Genomic DNA, 19,864 nt, shown 5'->3' on the forward strand with positions numbered 1-19,864 from the left:
AGTGTAGTATGCATAACTACACTTCACAACACATTGAACAAAATACCAGGAGGATTTGAAACTACAAGGTCTTGTATTGTTGAAACATGTTGAAGAAATTATAAATCCCATAACACTACCAAAATTTGCAGACACTGAAAGGCAGTAAAGTATGCATATCTAAACTTCAAAAACAATACATCATAATGAAATACCAAAAGAATTCCTCCAGCAGTTTCAAAGGAGTTTCATCCACAAGGTCATGTATTGTTGAAACATGCTGAAAATAATCTACTCCCAAAAACTCCAACAAAATTGGCAGTGTATCATGCATATCTACACTTCATAACAATACATTATAAGAAAATATCAAGAATCCATCAAGTGGTTCAGGTAAGTTGTGTCCATTACTTTGATCTTCTATGGTTGAAACATTCAAAAAATAGTCCCATAACTCAACCACAATTTGACAATTATTTACACTTCATAACAATACACCACATTAAATACCGAATAGATCTGTTAAATGGTTTCAGAGGATTTGCACCCACCAAACCTAACCTACAATTACGTGTACCATGTCCCTCTGTTGCTTGGCTATGGGGGACAACAATCACAGGTTTTGTTCAATTAAGATGAGGTCTTTTTGAAATTATTACAGAAAAATACTCCTGCCCAACAAAGTTCATATGTACCGTATTTTGGTATGTATCGCGCGCATTTATGTATTGTGTGCAGTGCAATTTTGAAGGCCTAAATGTGAGACAAAAAGTATTTTAGACTTAGCTTGCAGTAAAATTTTGTAAGACAAAAAAATTTTGATATTTTGCACTTGATTGGTCAATTTATTCACCTTGATGCGTTATTTCCTATGAAAATGTGAAGGAAAGAAACTTCTATGCAGACTAAAATATCATGTAAACATCAGTAGCTACATAAATTGGATAATTTTAATTTCAAAGCATGATAAAAATGACACAGGATGTATGAAATGGCTTATAAAACAAAAATGAAAGTCGGGGAAATCGTACATTTTCTGGTTTTGGTTTCAACTCAAATATTTCATTAAAAAATATGCAAATGTAAGAAACAATCAAAATAAGTATCATAATAATCATTTTCAGCTGTAAAACATTTGATAAGGAGGGTTTGACAAAAAAAAGAATTAGTTACTTTTTGGTTTTTAGTTGTTTCATATTAATTTCTAACCATGCGTTATAAGCAGGAAATATCATACAACCTTTGTTTGAAACATGTTGTTAAGTCATTTGAACATGATTTGGAGAAAATATCACTAAAAATTTAATACTTGAAGATGTATTTGATGATTAGATAAAATTTCTTTCAGTAACATTTCACTTCTATTTTTTTTTATCATATTACACAATGTCTTTTCACGTACTAAAATCTTTAATTTTGTGGCCAATTCTTATGTATTGATGTATTATACTCACCCACATGTTCTGGAAATAATTTCTATGTAAAAATGTGCACATAATCCACACCAAAATACGGTGCATTTTTAAGGTTTAAAGAATATATTTACTACTATTATAAGAAGAAGTCACCAAAAGTGGAAATGTTAATTCACAAAATTCCTCGTTTTGAATATCTACAATAGGACATATTAAGCATATATTTAATATGACAGGTATAATCTGTAAAAGGACCAAGTTGTACGCTAGACTGGAGTTCTTTTTGTGAGCTGAGTGGTCCCATATGTTTAACTTCTGAAATCAGACAGTCATAGGTTAAATTTTTGTAGAATACCATTTCAATGACTTAAATGTGTATCAACAACAAAAATTACATTTACTATTATACATGTACATGAGTGCATCAAATTTCTTGCCCTTTACCAACTTAACTACCTGCCCTTACTTTAAAATCTATCCTATTCTATTGCATCAGTAGTTAAGTCCTAACTTACTGGTGCATCAGCTATTGATCTAACTTCAGATTTAACATGAGTATGAGACTCCATAGGAGACTTTACTGACACTACTGCTGTCTTCACCACAGTTTCTTTCCGCTTCTCCCAGATATTTACAGCTGGAGGTGGAGCAGGTACAAGTTTAGCAGATTCATCTCTGTTGGTGGGGGAGGCAGGACTCTTAGGTTCTTCCTTAGACTCCTCTCCACCAGAAAATACTTCTTGTGAATGATTTGATACATCACTGTCATGTCTTGGTCTATCAGGGGAGGTTACTGGAGGAGGGCCTGTCAAACATTAAACTGACCATCGCAATTTTGTCATTTTAAAAACTAAATAATTGGGTGGTTTTGACTTTGGCCATGTTGAGAAAAATCAAATTTCCTAATTGAGGTTATGCTATTTAAAAATACATGTACTACAACCTACATTGTTATGTGTAGCAACTTCATAAACTTCATAACAGTAAATAATTTCTATTATTATTCATATATACATATAAAATGATGGTCACACTTACAAATGACAAACCTTCGATTTTCAAGTAAGATGTCATTTACATTAATGTTTACATTAATTGCAAATGTTAAACACACAAATTTGATGCATGAAAATACTTTAAAGAAGAGGCTCCCAGGAGCCTGAATCGATCACATAGTTGAATTCTGCCTTTCAAAGGCAATCAATTTAACAAGAAGTTATCCAACAATTTTGACTCAAGAAGTCTTTGGTAGGGCTTATCATAAGGATCATTTCAGCAACTGAAATAATTTGGCTAAACCTAATGGTTTTGGAGATATATGTGAAATATATCACAAGGACTATTTCAACAATTAATAATTTCCTTTAATCTATCATAGTCAAGATATTGACTGAAAAATGTAAAAAAAAAAAACCATTTTTCCCCTTTCAAAGGGCAATAACTTTTACAAGGAGTCCTCTGACAACTTTTATCCCTGAAGACTTTTGTAGTCCTTATAATAAGGATCATTTCAGCAACTGAAATAATTTGGCTAAACCTAATGGTTTTGGAGATATATGTGAAAAACTAGTCTTTTAATAAAATTAAAAACAGCAAATAATTGTTGAAAAAGGCCAATAACTCCGACATGGCTTAACAGATTAAAACCAAAAGCTGACCACATATGGATCTCATCATGCTGAACACTATTACTATTATGTAAACAGCAGCCATGCTTTTTGACGGATCAAAAATCCCCACACCAATCCTATGCAGGATACTCCAAGGAACATTCATACCAAGTTTGGTTCCAATTCTTCAAGAAAAAGAGGCTCCTAAGAGCCGGCATTGCTCACCTAGTTGAATTTTGCCTTTTAAAGGCAATAAATTTAACAAGAAGTCATTTGAGCAATAACTCTTACAAGGAGTCGTCTGACAACTTTAATCCTTAGACTTTTGTAGGCCTAATAATCAGAATCATTATAGCTATTAGACTTTGGCTAAACCTAACAGTTTTGGAGATGTATGTGAAAAATTACTGTCTGACCCCTACATTCTATTTTCAGTAACAACAGCCATGTTTTTCAACGGATCAAAAATCCCCATATCAGTTCTATTCAGGATTCCCAAAGGAACCAAGTTTGGTTCTAATTGGATAAATAGTGTTAGAGGAGAAGATTTTTGAAAGATATAACATTATAATACCAAAAAAATGTGGAAAATGGCAGTAACTCCAACATGGATTATCAGATCTGATTAACACGAAAATAGGTCCACAGATAGATCTCATCATGCTAAACACCTTTACTCATGCCAGAATTGACCTTACCTAATGGTCTGGGAGATATATGCAAAAAACTACTGTCTGACCCTTATGTTCTATTTTTAGTAACAACGGCCATGTTTTGCACCGGATTAAAAAACCCCATATCAGATCTATGCAGGATACCCTAAGGCACATTCATACCAAGTTTGGTTCCAATTGGTCAAGTAGTGTCAGAGGAGAAGAGTTTTGAAAAATTGTTAATGACGATGACAACGATGGAAGCCAAGTGATTGCAACAGCTAAAAATGTGGCCAAACAGATGGAAGGACAGATGGACAGGGAGTAATGAAAATAAAAAAGGAACTATAGTCGGCGTCACATAAATAACATACTGTTAAAATTTGAATAAAAATATTTTCTACGACTTTATTGACACCTACCGTCGTTTAAATTGTCTTAAATGACTTGCTCATTCGTTTAGCCAAACGGCTTCTCCCTAAACATTGAATCGTTAAATTCCGGTCAGATTTTAATTCTAGGTGCCAATATTTACATTGTAAAAAGTCGGCCATGTTTACAGTGATCGGGTTGCTAGGAGATGTTGTTTACGTTTAAATGGTTTGTCCAAAAACCGAAGAACCCAGAATGCACTTCGGCGTTATTTCGGATATCTCGGATTTATTTTACGCGAACAATGTACAATACCGAGAAGTTGATCAAGCAGACGATTGTCACCTGAGTTCGACGGGAACTTACGAACTTCGTTTGTAAACAAATCGTCCCGTAAAAACCAACATGGCGGATATTAGTATGGGATTTTCCCGTAAGGATTTGTTACGCATGATTTAAGCTAATAAGCGACTTGTTTTTGAGAAGCTGTTTGGCTAAACGAATGAGCAAGTCATTTAAGACAATTTAAACGACGGTTGGTGTCAATAAAGTCGTAGAAAATATTTTTATTCAAATTTTAACAGTATGTTATTTATGTGATGCCGAGTATAGTTAAAGCATTTTTCCTGAAATTAATTTTATTCCTCTCTAAAATTTTAGCAGCATGTAAATTACCAATGAACACCAGTTCCAAGCATTTTCTAAAAAAAAAAAAAGAAAAGAGGTTTCTTAAATAACAAAAAATAAAAGCTAAGGTCTGAGGTCAAAATGACTACTGACCTGGCCTCCCTTTACCTGAACCTGTACTGCTTAATCTACGCTGTCGCCCATCTTCTCTACTGTCACGACGAGGTCTGTATCCAGGACTAGTATTTCTAGATAAAAAGAAGAACCATGAGTAAAAACTGCACTGCATGGTTTAGCTTGATACTAACACAGAAGCTGAAACCCAAACAGTTAAGAAGCATATGGACATAACAATTGGATTGCAACTACACCAGTAAATACAAGGAAGAATGATTCAAAAAGTTTATAATACTCTATAACATCTTATTGTTGAAGATATTCATGTTATCTATAATCAAACTAGAAGCCCTAGAGGGCCTGAATCGCTCAACTGGTCAAAAATAGTCTTTATAGCTTTCTAAAGCCGGACTCTTAACCTTACCATACGATTGTTACAAGAATCATTTCATCAATACAGAGCATGTAAGTTATCCGTCTGGTTTTCATATCATAAAATAAATCTCTAATTGTCATTTTTTCTCTTCAAGGACAATAAATCCACCATTAAGCAACAGATCTTTATGAAAATTTCAGTATAGGTTGGTATCACCATGATGATCAATTTCCCCCCTCGAAAATTAGGCTAAACCCTTTGGCTTTCAAGTTATTTCAACAAGTCGTCAATTTTTATTAGTGGTGGACATGTTTTCCACAGATAAAAAGTTGTTAAGGATATCCTTACAAACATTCATGCAATATTTGGTTACAATCCTAAAAATTGTCTAAGAGGATACTTTATAAAAAAAATCCAATTTAGGACTCATAACTCATTCATTTTTCAACGGATCTTTCTGAAAATTTCGACATTCACATACATGTAGGTAATCCCATAATGCTGAAGAATTTTAATCCCTGCCAGATTTTAGCTAAATCAAACTGTTTTTGAGATATTTGCAAAATTCTGAAATTTGACCCCTACAGTCTATTTTTAGTAAAAGTGGCCATATTTTTCGCTAGATCGAAAATCCCCTAGTTTTAGAGAAGATTTTCAAAGTTGGATTTGTAAAATTCAGGAAAAAAATCCATTTCAGGACCAACAACTCATTCATTCGTCAACGGATCTGTCTGAAAACTTCGGCATAGGTCCATCCCATCATGCTGAACAACTTTATCCCCTACCAAATTTGAGCAAAACCCAACTGTTTTCGAGTTATTTCATAATTCTACAACTTGACACCTATGGTCTATTTTGCAAGATCAAAAATCCTCACAAAAGAATTGTTAAAAACACCCTAAGGAACATTCATGCAAAGTTTGGTTACAATCTATAGAGCAGTTTCAGAGATGTTCGAAAAACGGATGATGATGACAGACAACGGACACATAGTGATAGCAATAGCTCACATGGCCTTTCAGCAAGGTGATTTAAAAAAGTGCAGAAAACTTATATTTCTTAGTAAATTTTTCAATACTCAAGGGACATAACTTGAACAACGGTAAGGAGAACAGAACAAAATGTAAACTTGGTCTGTAACTAATAAGCTCAATATCTGTAAGCATTTAGAAAAGAAATATGGTAAACTTAAATTTGGTAAATTTTTCAAAGTTCAAGGGCTGCAACTTGGACAAAATCAGCGGCGCGGAACAAAGCTCAAACTTGATCTGTAACTCAGCAAGACTCACATAACCAAAATTCAGCTCAATATCTGCAAGCGTTTAGAATAAAAAAAAACAGAATGCAAAATTAAAGTCCCTTTTTACTAAAGCTGGTAGGGGACTGAAAAATCATACCAATTTATAATACATGTACATGTAGTAATAAAGGTTTTGAATACATGTATGTGGCAAATTTCAATGAGTCAAATGACCAGTGCATTAAAAGTTAATAAAATTAAATTAACACCTATTTAATAAATGAATTGACATAGATAAACTTCACTTTTTTATTTATTTTACATTATTGTGAAAATAAAAACTATTATTGTGAAAATAAAAACTAACAAAATGATTATATCTAGACTACCACTGCATATAATTTACCACATAATATATATATTAGATTCTACTTGACATGCATACAATAACAATGTAAACACTTACATATTTCTGTTTTCTTTTTCCTCTTCTGCCTTTCGTCTCCCTTCATCTTCTTTTTCTCTTCGTAACCTCTCCTCTATTTCTCTCTCTTTGGCTGCTGTATCAACTGGTTTAGCATTACCAAATATATTGGATGATGTTTTTCTCTCAGGAGGCTTCTCTGAAGGAGCATTTTCCTCTGAAGGTTTAGTTCTAGGTTTAAGGTTTAACCTTGGCCTTTCAACAGGTGCTTCTAAAAATTGAAACATGCTCTTATTTACAATAATTATGCGCTCAAGTGTTACTATACTTTACTAATAGAGCAACAAAGAAAAAAACAATTGCTGCCTAATGTCTAGATTAATGCAACCTTATCAATTGAGCCATTAACAATTTGGGAAAGTATAAAGTATAAAGGACACTTTGTTTAGTACAACTGAATTTTTTGACACAGGATGAAGTTCCAGAATATAGCTTTGGAAATTAGATATTGACCTTTCATGGTCCAAATTAATCAAGATCTTGCACACTATGTCTGGCTAAGAACAACTTAATTTAACCATGATAAGGAAACAAGATGTAAAATACCCTCAACCATATCTATCAAACCTGGGAAGGAAAGACAAAGTACAAGCCATCATAAGCAATATTCCAAATGTCTAGTATTTCATAAGCGTCCAAAAGATCACACAGGTGTTCTGAAGTAGTTAAGTAGGACACAATGGTATAATGTAGGGCATATTTCTACCTAGAGAGCTATTTAAACTACTTAATAGCCTCCCTAAATTTGTATTGAAATCGGAACTGATTTATTTCAACTAGCTGTACATTAAATATTTGTATTTTTGTTTTAGTGTACTTTGTAAGCAAGTTCAATTAATTTTATTAAATTGCGTGTCAATTACTCTGAAGCCTTAGATCATCAGGAGTACGATATCGTAAATATGTCAAGCTTGAGCACCGGTGTGAAATCAGAGGGAAACCAACTAGTTTGATGAATAGTCATAATTACGAGCGGTAATTAATGAACAATATTACCTGGCATTTCGAAATACATTAAAAAAAATGTTCCCTTTAAATTTGGTTGCAATTAGCCATTTAGATAACACTTTAACTGATTATAATTTGAGCCATGAGCGAATATGTTATGACATACTGTAAATGGGTATAAATTTGCATATTGAAGGACCGATGACTCAGAAACACTCGATAATGTCTTGTCAGTTAAAAAGATTTTTGTTAAAGTATCTTCTAGAGTTTGTTTATACATTTTAACAGTTTTAAAGTTTTTATTAGTATCGTATTCATTCATAAACGATAGCGGCACTGATCAATTATCGTCGAGTTTGATCCCTGGTTTGACTGTGTGAGTTTCAGCCTTTGTTGATTGCAGTTTACCCAAAATTGAAAGCAACAAAAAATGAAATAAAAAAATCTAATAAAATGCATTGTGGATGAACATTTTTTCTTGAAAAAAGTCAAAATGGACAGTAAGTCCAGGCTGACACTGAAAAATATGGCATAAGTTTCTGTAAAAATATTTTCATCTTTTCTGATAGCAGTCTTAAGACTTTCCTACTTTTTTCCAATCAAAGAAAAGTTGGGATGTAGGTTTCTACAGTTGCCAAGAACCAAACCCCACCACACAAAAAATATAGCTGTTTGTATTACAAGAATGATTTTACGAGGTTTACAAACAAGGCAGAAATTATCAAAATCGGAAGTAAATATACAATAAAAAAAGAATCTAATGGTAAAATCCAGATTTGACCCTATTTAAGCCAAAAATAAAATAAAAATAAAAGTACCATGCCCATGGCCCACTAACATTTTTCTGTTTTTATTATGCAAACAGCTTTACAAGGATTTATACATTTAACTCCACAAGCTGCATGATTATAAAATAAATGCTTATTAACCAACCAACATTCTCGCACACTGCCCAACACACCAGCAGGCAATATTACTCTAAAAGTTATGTCTAAATTTCAACATATCTTGTAACACTGTAAAATTGTTCTGCACATTAATTATTATTTATATTTTACAAAGCCAGATTCATTCCACCTCCCCAATTGATACTGATGTAACCAACTATTTCTATACTAATTGCAAATTCAAAATAATCATCTTATCCCGAAAGTGCTTTTCTCTAACCACCAAGAGATAAAATTATCCTCTATGGATAAATTAAAGGAATCACATTTATATACTGTCCTGGGTAAACATCTTGCCTATAATTACCATTTTATCTGGCTTGGACAGCTGATGATTACTGGACATTATAATAAATGTACATGTCATAATTGTAACCAACATAGACCTTTTTAAATTTAACTATCAAATCACATAAAATGTGATACACCCTAAATAAGGCTACAAATTTTTACTTTTGTAATTAAGTTGTTTTATGGGTCTATACTATGAACTGTGTAATTATTCATTCAAATCTGCCTGCTCTTAGGAGAAAATCAACATTAAAATTCCAGTAGATTCTATTGTATTTGAGCGTCATTTACAAAGTTATCTTCCTTAATTTTGAAATCTACAGTGCATTCTATACAATTTTTATCTCCTAAGAGCACAGGTTATATGAAATACTTAATGTTAATTCCTGTTAACTATGGCAATTCAAACAAAATATCAAAAATAAAAATATGTAGGCTTTTTACCCATGAATCACATTTTGCATGATTCTTAGCTGGAGTGCTACTTAAAAAAGTTGTGTGTATTCTCTTGTTTCATTGTGAAAATAGTATCAATCAGTCTTTTAATAGTTTTAGAAGTGAAATGTATATTAAAATTGGGTATCAAAAGATTTTACTTTTCGTATACTTAGAATATAGCAAAAAACTAATAAAAACGAAAAATTACTTTTATTTTTATTTTTTCCATTGACTTGCCAAGATTTTGACTTTTATTTTTATTTTCATTTGCTCTCCTCGACCCAATTAAAAAAAAAATCCCTTAAAATAGATTATAAAAAAAAGTTGGCCTTATGTGTAAAATATCCCACCATCCATGGAATCTGTATAAATTAAGCAGACCAGCTAAAACTAAAAACCTTAGATGCAACAGAAGTGTCCGAAACTTTAAGTATGTTGCTTGCTTATATAGGTAATGCATACTCCACATCATTAGTTCGAATTAGAAGCAGGAACAAATGAAATGAAAAGAGACCTAGGTTATATGTGTTTAAGACATTTAAACATGTCATTTAAAATTTACTTGAAGATGCATTTGAAGATAAGATAAACTTTCACTGAGTAACATCCATCTTCCAGTTTGTTTGTTTACTTGATTTTGTGGGCAAGTATTGATTTATAATACATACCCCATGCTCAGAAAAATGATTTCTAAGTAAATATGTGTACATTACCCAAATATGGTAAAATTTAGACACTACATACCTTGTCATATAGCTAGAGATTTTTTAATAATACACAATACAGTGGATTCCGCTTAATTGCATAGCCTATTTGCCAGTAAAAATTATGCAAATAACCGGGCTATTCTTATAACCGAAATTACGATTTTACCGGAAGTGTGAGTTCAGGTAAGACGACGATACTGTGGATCAACCAGGGATATCACTGTTCAACATTTCTGATCTGGTATTTAATTGTTATAGACCTTCTCATTGTATTGTTCTTTTATCAATAAATAATAATATATATTGTGTTTGTCTTGTTTATTGACCTTCTTTACGTTGTGTGTATTTATAAGTAAAACCACGTGTTTCTCATCTATAAATAGCCAAGTAATTTCCTGACCTTTCTACGAAAGCAAATCCCATATTTCATATTTCGGCCAGGATTCAGTGTAATATTCATCAATGTTTGTAGTTTGTGGGCTTTTGAAATGGTTTGTGTGTTTTTATTCCTCTGTTCATTGTACACTGATAGTTGTGTATTATACGCGTCATTGACCTCGATATATTCCTATGAAGTGTGGATAGTAAGGGGCACCTTAGGGTAGTTGAATTTCATTAGACATTGTACTGAATGAATGACTTTTAATTTTCGTATAATATTTATGCCTAAGTAACCCAAGCTCACTCAAAACTGTTTAGCTCATTAAAGAAAATTAAATTTACATTGATAATCATTTGTAGTCGGAAGAATGTAAATAGGGACAAAAAATACCCCAAGGCGAACCTCAAGCCGCATCATAAGGTGATGTTCGGCATGTCGTCAGAAGTCATTGTTCACCTAGGTGCTTGTTTATTTTAATGTAATTAGAAATCATTTATATTGTCTTCTATGTCCATTATGTTTTTAATCCATTATTAACACCTCCTGATTGATGATAATCTAGTTTTTACAACAATAAATATGATTGACATATTTATGACCCGAAGGCTTAAAATAGAATTTGGGAAAACCTGTCTTTACCTGGATGAGGCAAAATTCTCTATGCAATAAACCGAAATGCACCTCCAAGGCCTATGCAAATAAGCGATTTTTTCCCTAATAGAATAATAGGAAATGGTTTTGTGCAGGAGAAAATTATGCTAATAACCGAAATATGCAATAAAGCGATATGCAATTAAGTGGAGTCGACTGTAGTTACAAATAATACATTTTTTTGCAAACAAATTACCTCTTGGTGGACTTTGTCTGTCACTTCTGAAAATAAAAAAAAATTTCCATTACAAAAAAACCAATGTTGCATACAATATCATTTGATTCAATGGGAGCAAGCAAATACAAGACAGAAAAAAACACAAAAGCAATAAGTCTATATTCATACATAAAACAGTAAACAAAATTAGGGAGTTATTACAAAAATCAATTACAGTCAAACCTCGGTAGCTCGAACTCCAAGGGACCATTGAAATGTGTTCGAGTTATCGGGAGTTCGAGAAACTGAAGTCCGTATATTTCCAGATTTCTTTCGTTGCCGGTCTGTGTTTGACATTATCGTTAGAAATTGCTTACTTCCTCCGAAGTTGTGTTAGTTCGTGGATCTTTTTCTTTCGGAAGATTTTGTTGATTTTTGGACATTAAAAATGCTGTGTTTTCTTTTAAAAACATCCAGAGTGCAGGTTCATTGGTCAATAATTTGTTTTCATCAGATTTTCTTTCATGGTTTTATCATACCGACTTCGGAACATTCCCGAACTTCAATCAGTTTTATGTTAAGATAAAAACTACAGAATTAATGATGACTTAAATATTACCTGTAATTAACTAAAATGACACTGATTAATGATATGGTTGTAGTTTTTCACACCTTTTATTACCCAAGCTGACAAAATGGCTGACGAGTTCGCGAGTTAGTGAGGGTTATTCTCCAAGATTTATTACCGAACAGACTGACTAGTTAGTTGGAGTTTTCGAGAAATCCAAGGTTATTTATATTGATTATATAGGAGAAAATTTTGGTACTTTGAATTGTATTCATTGAATTGAAGAAATCCTGGGTGTTCAAACCATCCGAGTTCGAGCGAGTGAAGTTCAACTGTATTACATATAAACTACAAAATACATAAGTGGGAGAAAGTTCTATAAAATGTTCATAGTCTATTAAGTCATTAAGTAAATTACAGATGCTGACTGACAATGAATCATAAATAAAAAGTTGGATTAGTCTACCTATAATTATCCTGACGATCATCTCGACCAAATCCACTTCCAAAAGGTCGTCTATTCCCATCTGTAATTAAACAGAACAATATATGACAAATATTATGAATTAAGTCAAGATAGAAAAAAATGCATCTAAGCATAATTGGCACTACAAAGTAGCAATGAATCTGGATAGTTGCCAGTGTGTGTCTAAAATTATACAGTGGAACTTCTCCAAACCGGCTACCAATGGGAGAAGAAAAAATGGCCGGTTTTGTGAAAAATAGCAATGAAGTCTAAGAGCTGTTTCCATTAATGTTTTCTATAACCCCACGCCTTGTCAGTTTGTTAATCGAGACATGTTCAATGCCAATTCAAAACTTTTGGCCTTTTATTACATTTGAAAGCTTGCATCATTTGTAAATGATTTGATTTTAGAAACGGGATACTGTCGACAAAATGTTCACGGTTTTGAAAGAATGTGTATTAAAAATCAAAGGGCTATTGATGGTAATTAACTATTTGTATTGTTTTCGTAAATTACGTATCAACAAAGTCTACTAATTTCGCCCCTATGTTGTTTTTGCATTGGTACAGGCCACATTAATTGACAGTTAAAAGATCGTAAAGACCATACTATTAAATGACCCCGGTTCCGCGACATGTGTATACACACCAATTAACAGCCAACCAGTGACAAAATGTAATGTCTGGATTAAATTTATTGTTTAAACTACTGTCCCCTTCAATTATCATCTGTCCAAACCGTTCAGTGAATGAATTATTAATTACGTAATATTATGTAATCATTTAGCTTTGTTGAAATATTTATTACAGGTGAACTATAACCGGGCGGCTGGAATTGAGAGGTTGCTTTTACTTGAAATATGTAACTAAAACTGTGAAAACCGGCCGATGTACGGTTTTAGGGGGTGGCTGGTCTATTAAAGACAAAACACACAGGTTTTAATGTATAGTGGCCGGGACTTTTGAAAACGGCCGGTTTGGAGGGAAGACAGGTTTTCTGAGGGTCCAGTCTGGAGAGGTTTCACTGTATAACAAAATTAACAAAATGAAAGTTAAAATAAAAAATGCAAATGCTCCTCTACACTCCTTAGTAATACTGATTCAAATAAAAGAACGGACAATTCAAGCATAAATGAAACAAGAGGCACCCAGGAGCCTGAATCGCTCACCTGGTTAAGGTGAAAAAAGATTTTTTTAAAATTTTCAACCAATATCTTAAAAACTATGATAGATAAAAATAAACTATCAGTTGCTGAAATTATCCTTATGATAAGTATTACCAAAATCTTCTTGAGTCAGAATTTATTAAACTTATTGCCCTAAATTTAAACTACTGTCTGACCCATAAGTTCTATTTTAGTAACAGTGGACATGTTTTTTGACAAATAAAAAATCCCCAAATTATTTCTATGCAGGATACCAATGCTACATTCATACCAAGTTTGGTTCCAGCTGGTCAACTACTCAGAGGAGAAGATAAAAAAAAAATAACATAAAAAATAGCAAAAAAATGTAGAAAAAGGGCAATTACTCCACCATGGCTTATAAGAATAACACAAAAATTGGACCACAGATAGATCTCATCATGCTGAACACTTCTACCTGTGTCATATGTTAAACATATATGCAAAAAACTACTGTCTGGCCCTTATGTTCTATTTTTAGTAATGGCGGCTATGTTTTTCGACGGATCAAAAATTCCCACATCAGTTCTATGCAAAATACCCCAAAAAACATTCATACCAAGTTTGGTTCCAATTGGTCAAGTAGTGTCAGTGGAGAAGAGTTTTGAAAAATTGTTAATGATGATGGACTTAAAGTGATGGCAACAGCTTACATGGCCTTTGGCCAGGTGAGCTAAAAATGAACTTCTATAAATGCATGTAACTTTGAACTTTGACCTTCTGATCCCAAAATCAATATGATCTTCCTTACCCCTTTAATAATGGTTAGCTGGTATAAATTAAAAAAAAAAATTTAGACAGCTTTCAGATGTTAGGAACTGCAAACAATTTTTAATACAGACAGAGAGCCCATATCAAATCTTACTACATTGTATATAAGCTTATGCCAAAAAAAATCATGTGACTGTGACAAGCAGTTGAATGGGGAAAAAAAATTTCACCTAAAAAAAAAATCAGAAATCAGGTTACATGTATATTACTGTACATATAATATGAGGTAAATGTAACCTGTAAGAGGACAAAGTTGAATATAATAGATATATTTAAAAATCTTCTTGTTGCTTTTTCTAGACATCTTAAGGATTCTTGTCACATCTTGACACTTCTTATTACTAATCAGAGAGAATGGTATTTCTTTGTCTTCACACTTCAGACTTTCTGTCTGGAGCCAATAAGGTCTATTCTTATGGAATGTCAGAAACCAAAAAAAAATTCCCACTTTAAATAATTTTTGAAGACTATGTAATTAATGCTTTTTAGTGAAAAAGATATGAAAATGTGTCACTTTATAAAGGAAACTCTGAAAGACGTGACTTTCTGTCAAGACTGAAATGAAGCTCTCAGTACTTACAAGCTATGATTTTATTTTGCATTTAATATAGTTATGAGGACTTTGCCTTCTAGTTATTTTTTGCAGTATACTAATTTTCACTATTTTTTAAAATAATACCTTCGAAATTTGTTTTTAACATCATGTAACACTTATCGTTTTTATAAACTGTGAAAAATTGACACTCATAAATATATGTTCACTTGAAAGAATCAGCAACAATTAATATGTTTAAAGTATTAGATACAGCAGGAACAGAACTATTAAATAATGTTTCATTTACAGATGTCCATCTTAACAGCAATGTTTGCCTCATCTAATGAAAATTTCATTGAATTATGATTTTCAAGACATAAGTTGAAAACTACAAAAACACCATTTTCAACATCTCACAGGCAATTACTCTAACAAAAAGTCATCCTAAGACTGCTGCTCAATTTCAACTTAGACCGACTGTTGCTCATGAAACCCTCTTTTTTTTTAAATGAAAACAAACATCAACAACAGGTTAAAAATTAAATAAAATACCGATTGAAAATTGGAACTCTGACTTATATAATGGGAAAATCATATCTGAATGTCTAACTTGCAAAAAAATACCAAAAAAAAAAAAAAAAAAAAATCAAGAAATTACCTCTATCATCATATCTGTCCCTTTGTGGGCCTCGGTCATCATACCTATCCCTCGTGGGACCTCGATCATCATATCTATCTCTTGATGGTCCACGATCATCATATCTGTTGTAACCTCCACCACCTCTATCATTATAGCCTCGTCTGTCATCATACCGATCCCTTGGTGGGCCTCTGTCATCATAGCGATCCCTTGCCGGACCTCTGTCATCATACCGATCTCTTGGTAGGCCTCTGTCATCATATCTGTCTCTTCCAAAGCCACCACCTCTTCTGTCATCATAACCCCTAGATGGACCCCTATCATCGAACCTCCCACCTCTTGGAGGTCCTCGATCATCATATCCCCCTCTTGGACCTCTATCATCAAAGCTTCCCCTTGATGGTCCACGATCATCATAGCCACCTCTATGAGGACCTCTATCAAAATCTGAAAATTTGAAGTAGAAAATGAAATAGTCTATAAGAATCTTATAATTCACATCTCTTGACTTTACTGAAGTACAATAAAATTTAGAATAAGCTGTCTGATGAATCCTTTAGACTTAACATTTAATTTACCTTGAACAAATAAACATTGAACATCTCCACTATATTCCTTGTTTATCTGTACATTTCTGGTTTTCATCAAATAAAAAAAAAAAAAAAACATGCTTCAATCCTTACCATCAAAATTTTTAGGTGCCGACCTCCAATTACCCTCGGTTCTATCAGGGTCTCCTCCACTTTGTTGTCTGTCAAAACCACCTCTCTTATCTGCAAAAGATATGTGAAAATGATATTGCCAAATGTACTGGCTTTAAGATTAAGCTGTAAGTGAAAAGCTTTGATAATTTTAAGAGCATTATAATGTGCTCGTACTAATAGTGGTGCACAAATCATCAGGAACATGAGAGTTATTAGTCGTTTGGGGAGCTTCAATTCAATGATCAATTTCAAGATAGCAAGATGGATTCGTTCATATGTTAAAAATATGAAGATTTTGTCTTTATCCTTCTTTTGGAAGTCATCTTTTCTCTTGTTTGACGGGACTATTTATCTTTATGTTGACAGACAATTTGTTCTATTTTTAACTGTAATATTGGACAATTCTATTTGTTGTCTGTTGGCTGGGGGTGGACAGGCCTCAAGTCAACACGTGGCTTAATTGATAATGATATCACACATTTACATGTGATATAATAATATCCAAACTAGGTAATGGAGGCATTGTGGATAAAGGGTATTGAAGTGTCATCCTAATCGAACTCCTAAACACTAACAATCAGTCGATGTTGATACAACGATCATCCATCCGGTAATTTTGATTCATTCCATACACTTCATACCATATACTGAGAGAGTACTATTGTTCGTGGGGTACCAATTATCGTGGGTAAGCCACACCACGAAATTTGGTACCCAACGAAAAGGAAATTCCTATTGATGTGTATACAGAAAACCCTAAAACCGTGAATTCAAGAATCCACGAACTTGTGTTTCTACCCAAATCCATGGAAATTGGCATCCACGAATTAAAGTACTTTCACAGTATTCTATACTTTTTACCATAATAAGGCTTACTGTTCAAGGAAAATTTGGTAGTACCCAGCAGGGTATTAATGTAGCAGTGCTCGGCACAATATCAATGCAGCAATACAAAGCTAACATAAGGGTATTAGTACTTAACAGAAGACCACTGTTCATCTGTAGTAGTTTTCAGGCTTATCTAAGTGTAGTTTTGAAATTCAGACCTGTGTAATGGCTTATGCTATAATGTTAATGATATTGAATAACAAGATGTTGCACACTAACATGAGCTAAGAATACTCACACTCAAACATTTCTGTCATGTTGAAAGGAAAGACACAGTACAAGTCGTAATTATTAAAGTATAATACTGTGAAAGTACTACTGGTCATTGAGTACTAGAATTTGTGGTTTTCATGGGTAGACTAAACCACCAAATTTGGTTCCCAACGAAAAAGGAGAATCCCAAATGATGTGTGTACTGAAAACCTAAAACCACAAATTCAAGAATCCACGAACATGCGTTTCTTCCCTAATCCACTAAAATTGGTATCCATGAAATAAAGTATCTTCACAGTACCAAATATCAAAGCATTCCCTTCAACTGAAGTTGAGAAATCTATTACAGAAAAGTGTAACAGACTTGAAGTCGATGTAAAATTCAGACCGGTGACTTTTAGCAGAGCAGCCCTGCAATAATGACAACAGCAGTGCTCAATTAAATTTTTGTTGCGTAAATTTTATCTTTTTCTAGAATCGTTTCTAATGCACATAGCTAATTTCACTACCACTGGATGTAATATTGTTACTATTTACATGTAGTTACAATGTCACAATCCAATTTAACAAGTTGGTTCATTTTGGTGCATTCAGAACATAATAAGAGCTGTGCCATCAGCACATGACACCCTTTTCCCCTTTTCGCTCTTCTTAACAGACCAAAGCAATACAGTGAAAAAAGAAGATGAACAAGTCTGATAAAAATAGTGGCAAGTCTGGTGAAAAATGCTTAATTTCTGGAATGAATGTGGTGTGCCGCTACTGAATCCAGCTTTGGCAGTTTCGCTATTTTTTTTTCCTTTTCCAAATATTTAAATTCATGACATCAGACAAAATACAATCAATTATGGAGTTGCCCATTAAAATTAAAATATTTGGTCCTGTGAAAATTGGTGTGATCAAATGAATTTCTCTTGTCCAAAGACTGAATGTCCTGTAACAATTTCTGTATTTTTAGCATTCACTGGCAATAGAAACAATTTACTACATCTTCAAGGACATTGCTGAAGTCATATCTAAGTTACTGTCTGAAGATGGTGAGAAGACGATTCAGGTACCCTGACCTTGTCTTACTGATCTTGGTTCAGACACTTAGCTATGTTTTTCCTGTTTCTTTTTTGTTTTGCAATAGTCACTGTAGGAAACATAAAACAGGACACAGAGAATAATTACCACAGAAACTAGCATTCTGAGAGTTTTGCAAAACAATACACAGTGCCCTACCAGCTGTTTATATCACTGACCCAAAGACTACCTTGGATCATCAAGTTTAAATGACAAACTGAAGAAATGACCTTGATTTTGAACAGAAGAAGGGATATGGACAAAGAAAGAAAGACGTTCAAATTCATTTAACAGATGCAGATTTGCAATGTTTTATGCATGGACAATTTGACAGATTAGGTTTCAAATAACGGTTGACTAATTTGTCAAAAAAAAAGAGAACAATTGAATTCTTAAGTGTTTAGAAAAAAGCGCATAAAAATAAAATTTTGGTATAGAAAAAATTAAAGTTGGTATCTGGAAAAAATCAGCACAGTGGAATGAAACGTAAACTTGATCAGTAACTCATCAAGGTAGACTCACATACCAAAAATCAGCTCAATATCTGCAACCCTTTAGAAAAAAAGTGCGGAAAATTTAAATTTCTGTAAATTCAAGGGCTATAACTCAAACAAAAATCAGGAAATTAGAATGAAACCTGAACTTGATCTGTAGCTCATCAGGGTAGACTCATATACCAAAAATCAGCTCAATATCTGCAAGCGTTTAGAAAAAAAGGTGCGGAAAACTTAAATTTTGGTAAATTTTTCAAAGTTCAAGGGCCACAACTCAGAAAAAATCAGTGGAGCAGAACCAAACATAAACTTGATCTGTAACTCATCAAGGTTGACTCGCATACCAAAAATCAGCAAAAAAATACCTTAACGTGTTATGAAAAAAAAGTGTAAATAGCACAACAGTAGTTTAGTTAAAAGTGCCTAGTGGGACAGTAGTTTAGTTAAAAGTGCCTAGTTCAGTGAAGTTACATTCCCTAGAAGGACAATAGTGTTTACAGTGCTTATTAAGACAGTGGTGTAGTTACAGTGCCTAGAGGGACAGTAGTATAGTTTCAGTGCTTAGTAAGACAATAATATAGTTAATACAGTAGTACAGTTAATACTGCCTAGTGGGATAGTAGTGTAGTAACAGTGCCTACTGGGACAGTAGTGTAAATACAGTGCCTAGTGGGACAGTAGTATAGTTTCAGTGCTTAGTGGGACAGTAGTATAGTTTCAGTGCCTAATGGGACAGCAGTGCAGTTAATACTGCCTAGTGGAATAGAAGTACAGTTAATAGTACCTAGTGAGTCAGTAGTGCAAGTAACAGTGCCTATTGGGACAGTAGTGTAGTTTCAGTGCCTAGTAGGACAGTAGTGTAGTTCCAGTGTCTAGTCAGACAGTAGTGTACTTAGTGTTCAGCAGGACTGTTGTGTAGGAACAGTTCCTAGCAGGACAATA

General features: G+C 33.3%; 1 protein-coding gene across 5 annotated transcripts in view; it reads right to left on the reverse strand.

The window, feature by feature from the left end:
• LOC148612460 (eukaryotic translation initiation factor 4B-like) overlaps positions 1 to 19,864 on the reverse strand; it is a 46,800-nt gene that overhangs the window by 7,133 nt on the left and 19,803 nt on the right. For 3 of the 5 annotated variants that reach the window (XM_088593899.1, XM_088593900.1, XM_088593903.1), the window contains 7 exons: positions 16,242 to 16,331; positions 15,577 to 16,005; positions 12,429 to 12,489; positions 11,434 to 11,459; positions 6,856 to 7,084; positions 4,810 to 4,904; positions 1,910 to 2,199 (listed from right to left, as the gene is read on the reverse strand). In XM_088593899.1, coding sequence (XP_088450025.1) covers positions 1,910 to 2,199; positions 4,810 to 4,904; positions 6,856 to 7,084; positions 11,434 to 11,459; positions 12,429 to 12,489; positions 15,577 to 16,005; positions 16,242 to 16,331 — 1,220 coding nt within the window. The remainder of the gene's footprint in view (positions 1 to 1,909; positions 2,200 to 4,809; positions 4,905 to 6,855; positions 7,085 to 11,433; positions 11,460 to 12,428; positions 12,490 to 15,576; positions 16,006 to 16,241; positions 16,332 to 19,864) is intronic. The other 2 variants (XM_088593901.1, XM_088593902.1) reach the window with 1 other exon arrangement.

The sequence above is a fragment of the Perna viridis genome, chromosome 7 (assembly GCF_037379345.1).
Source record: "Perna viridis isolate PV_CMFRI_1.1 ecotype Kerala chromosome 7, ASM3737934v1, whole genome shotgun sequence".
Classification (NCBI taxonomy): domain Eukaryota; kingdom Metazoa; phylum Mollusca; class Bivalvia; order Mytilida; family Mytilidae; genus Perna; species Perna viridis.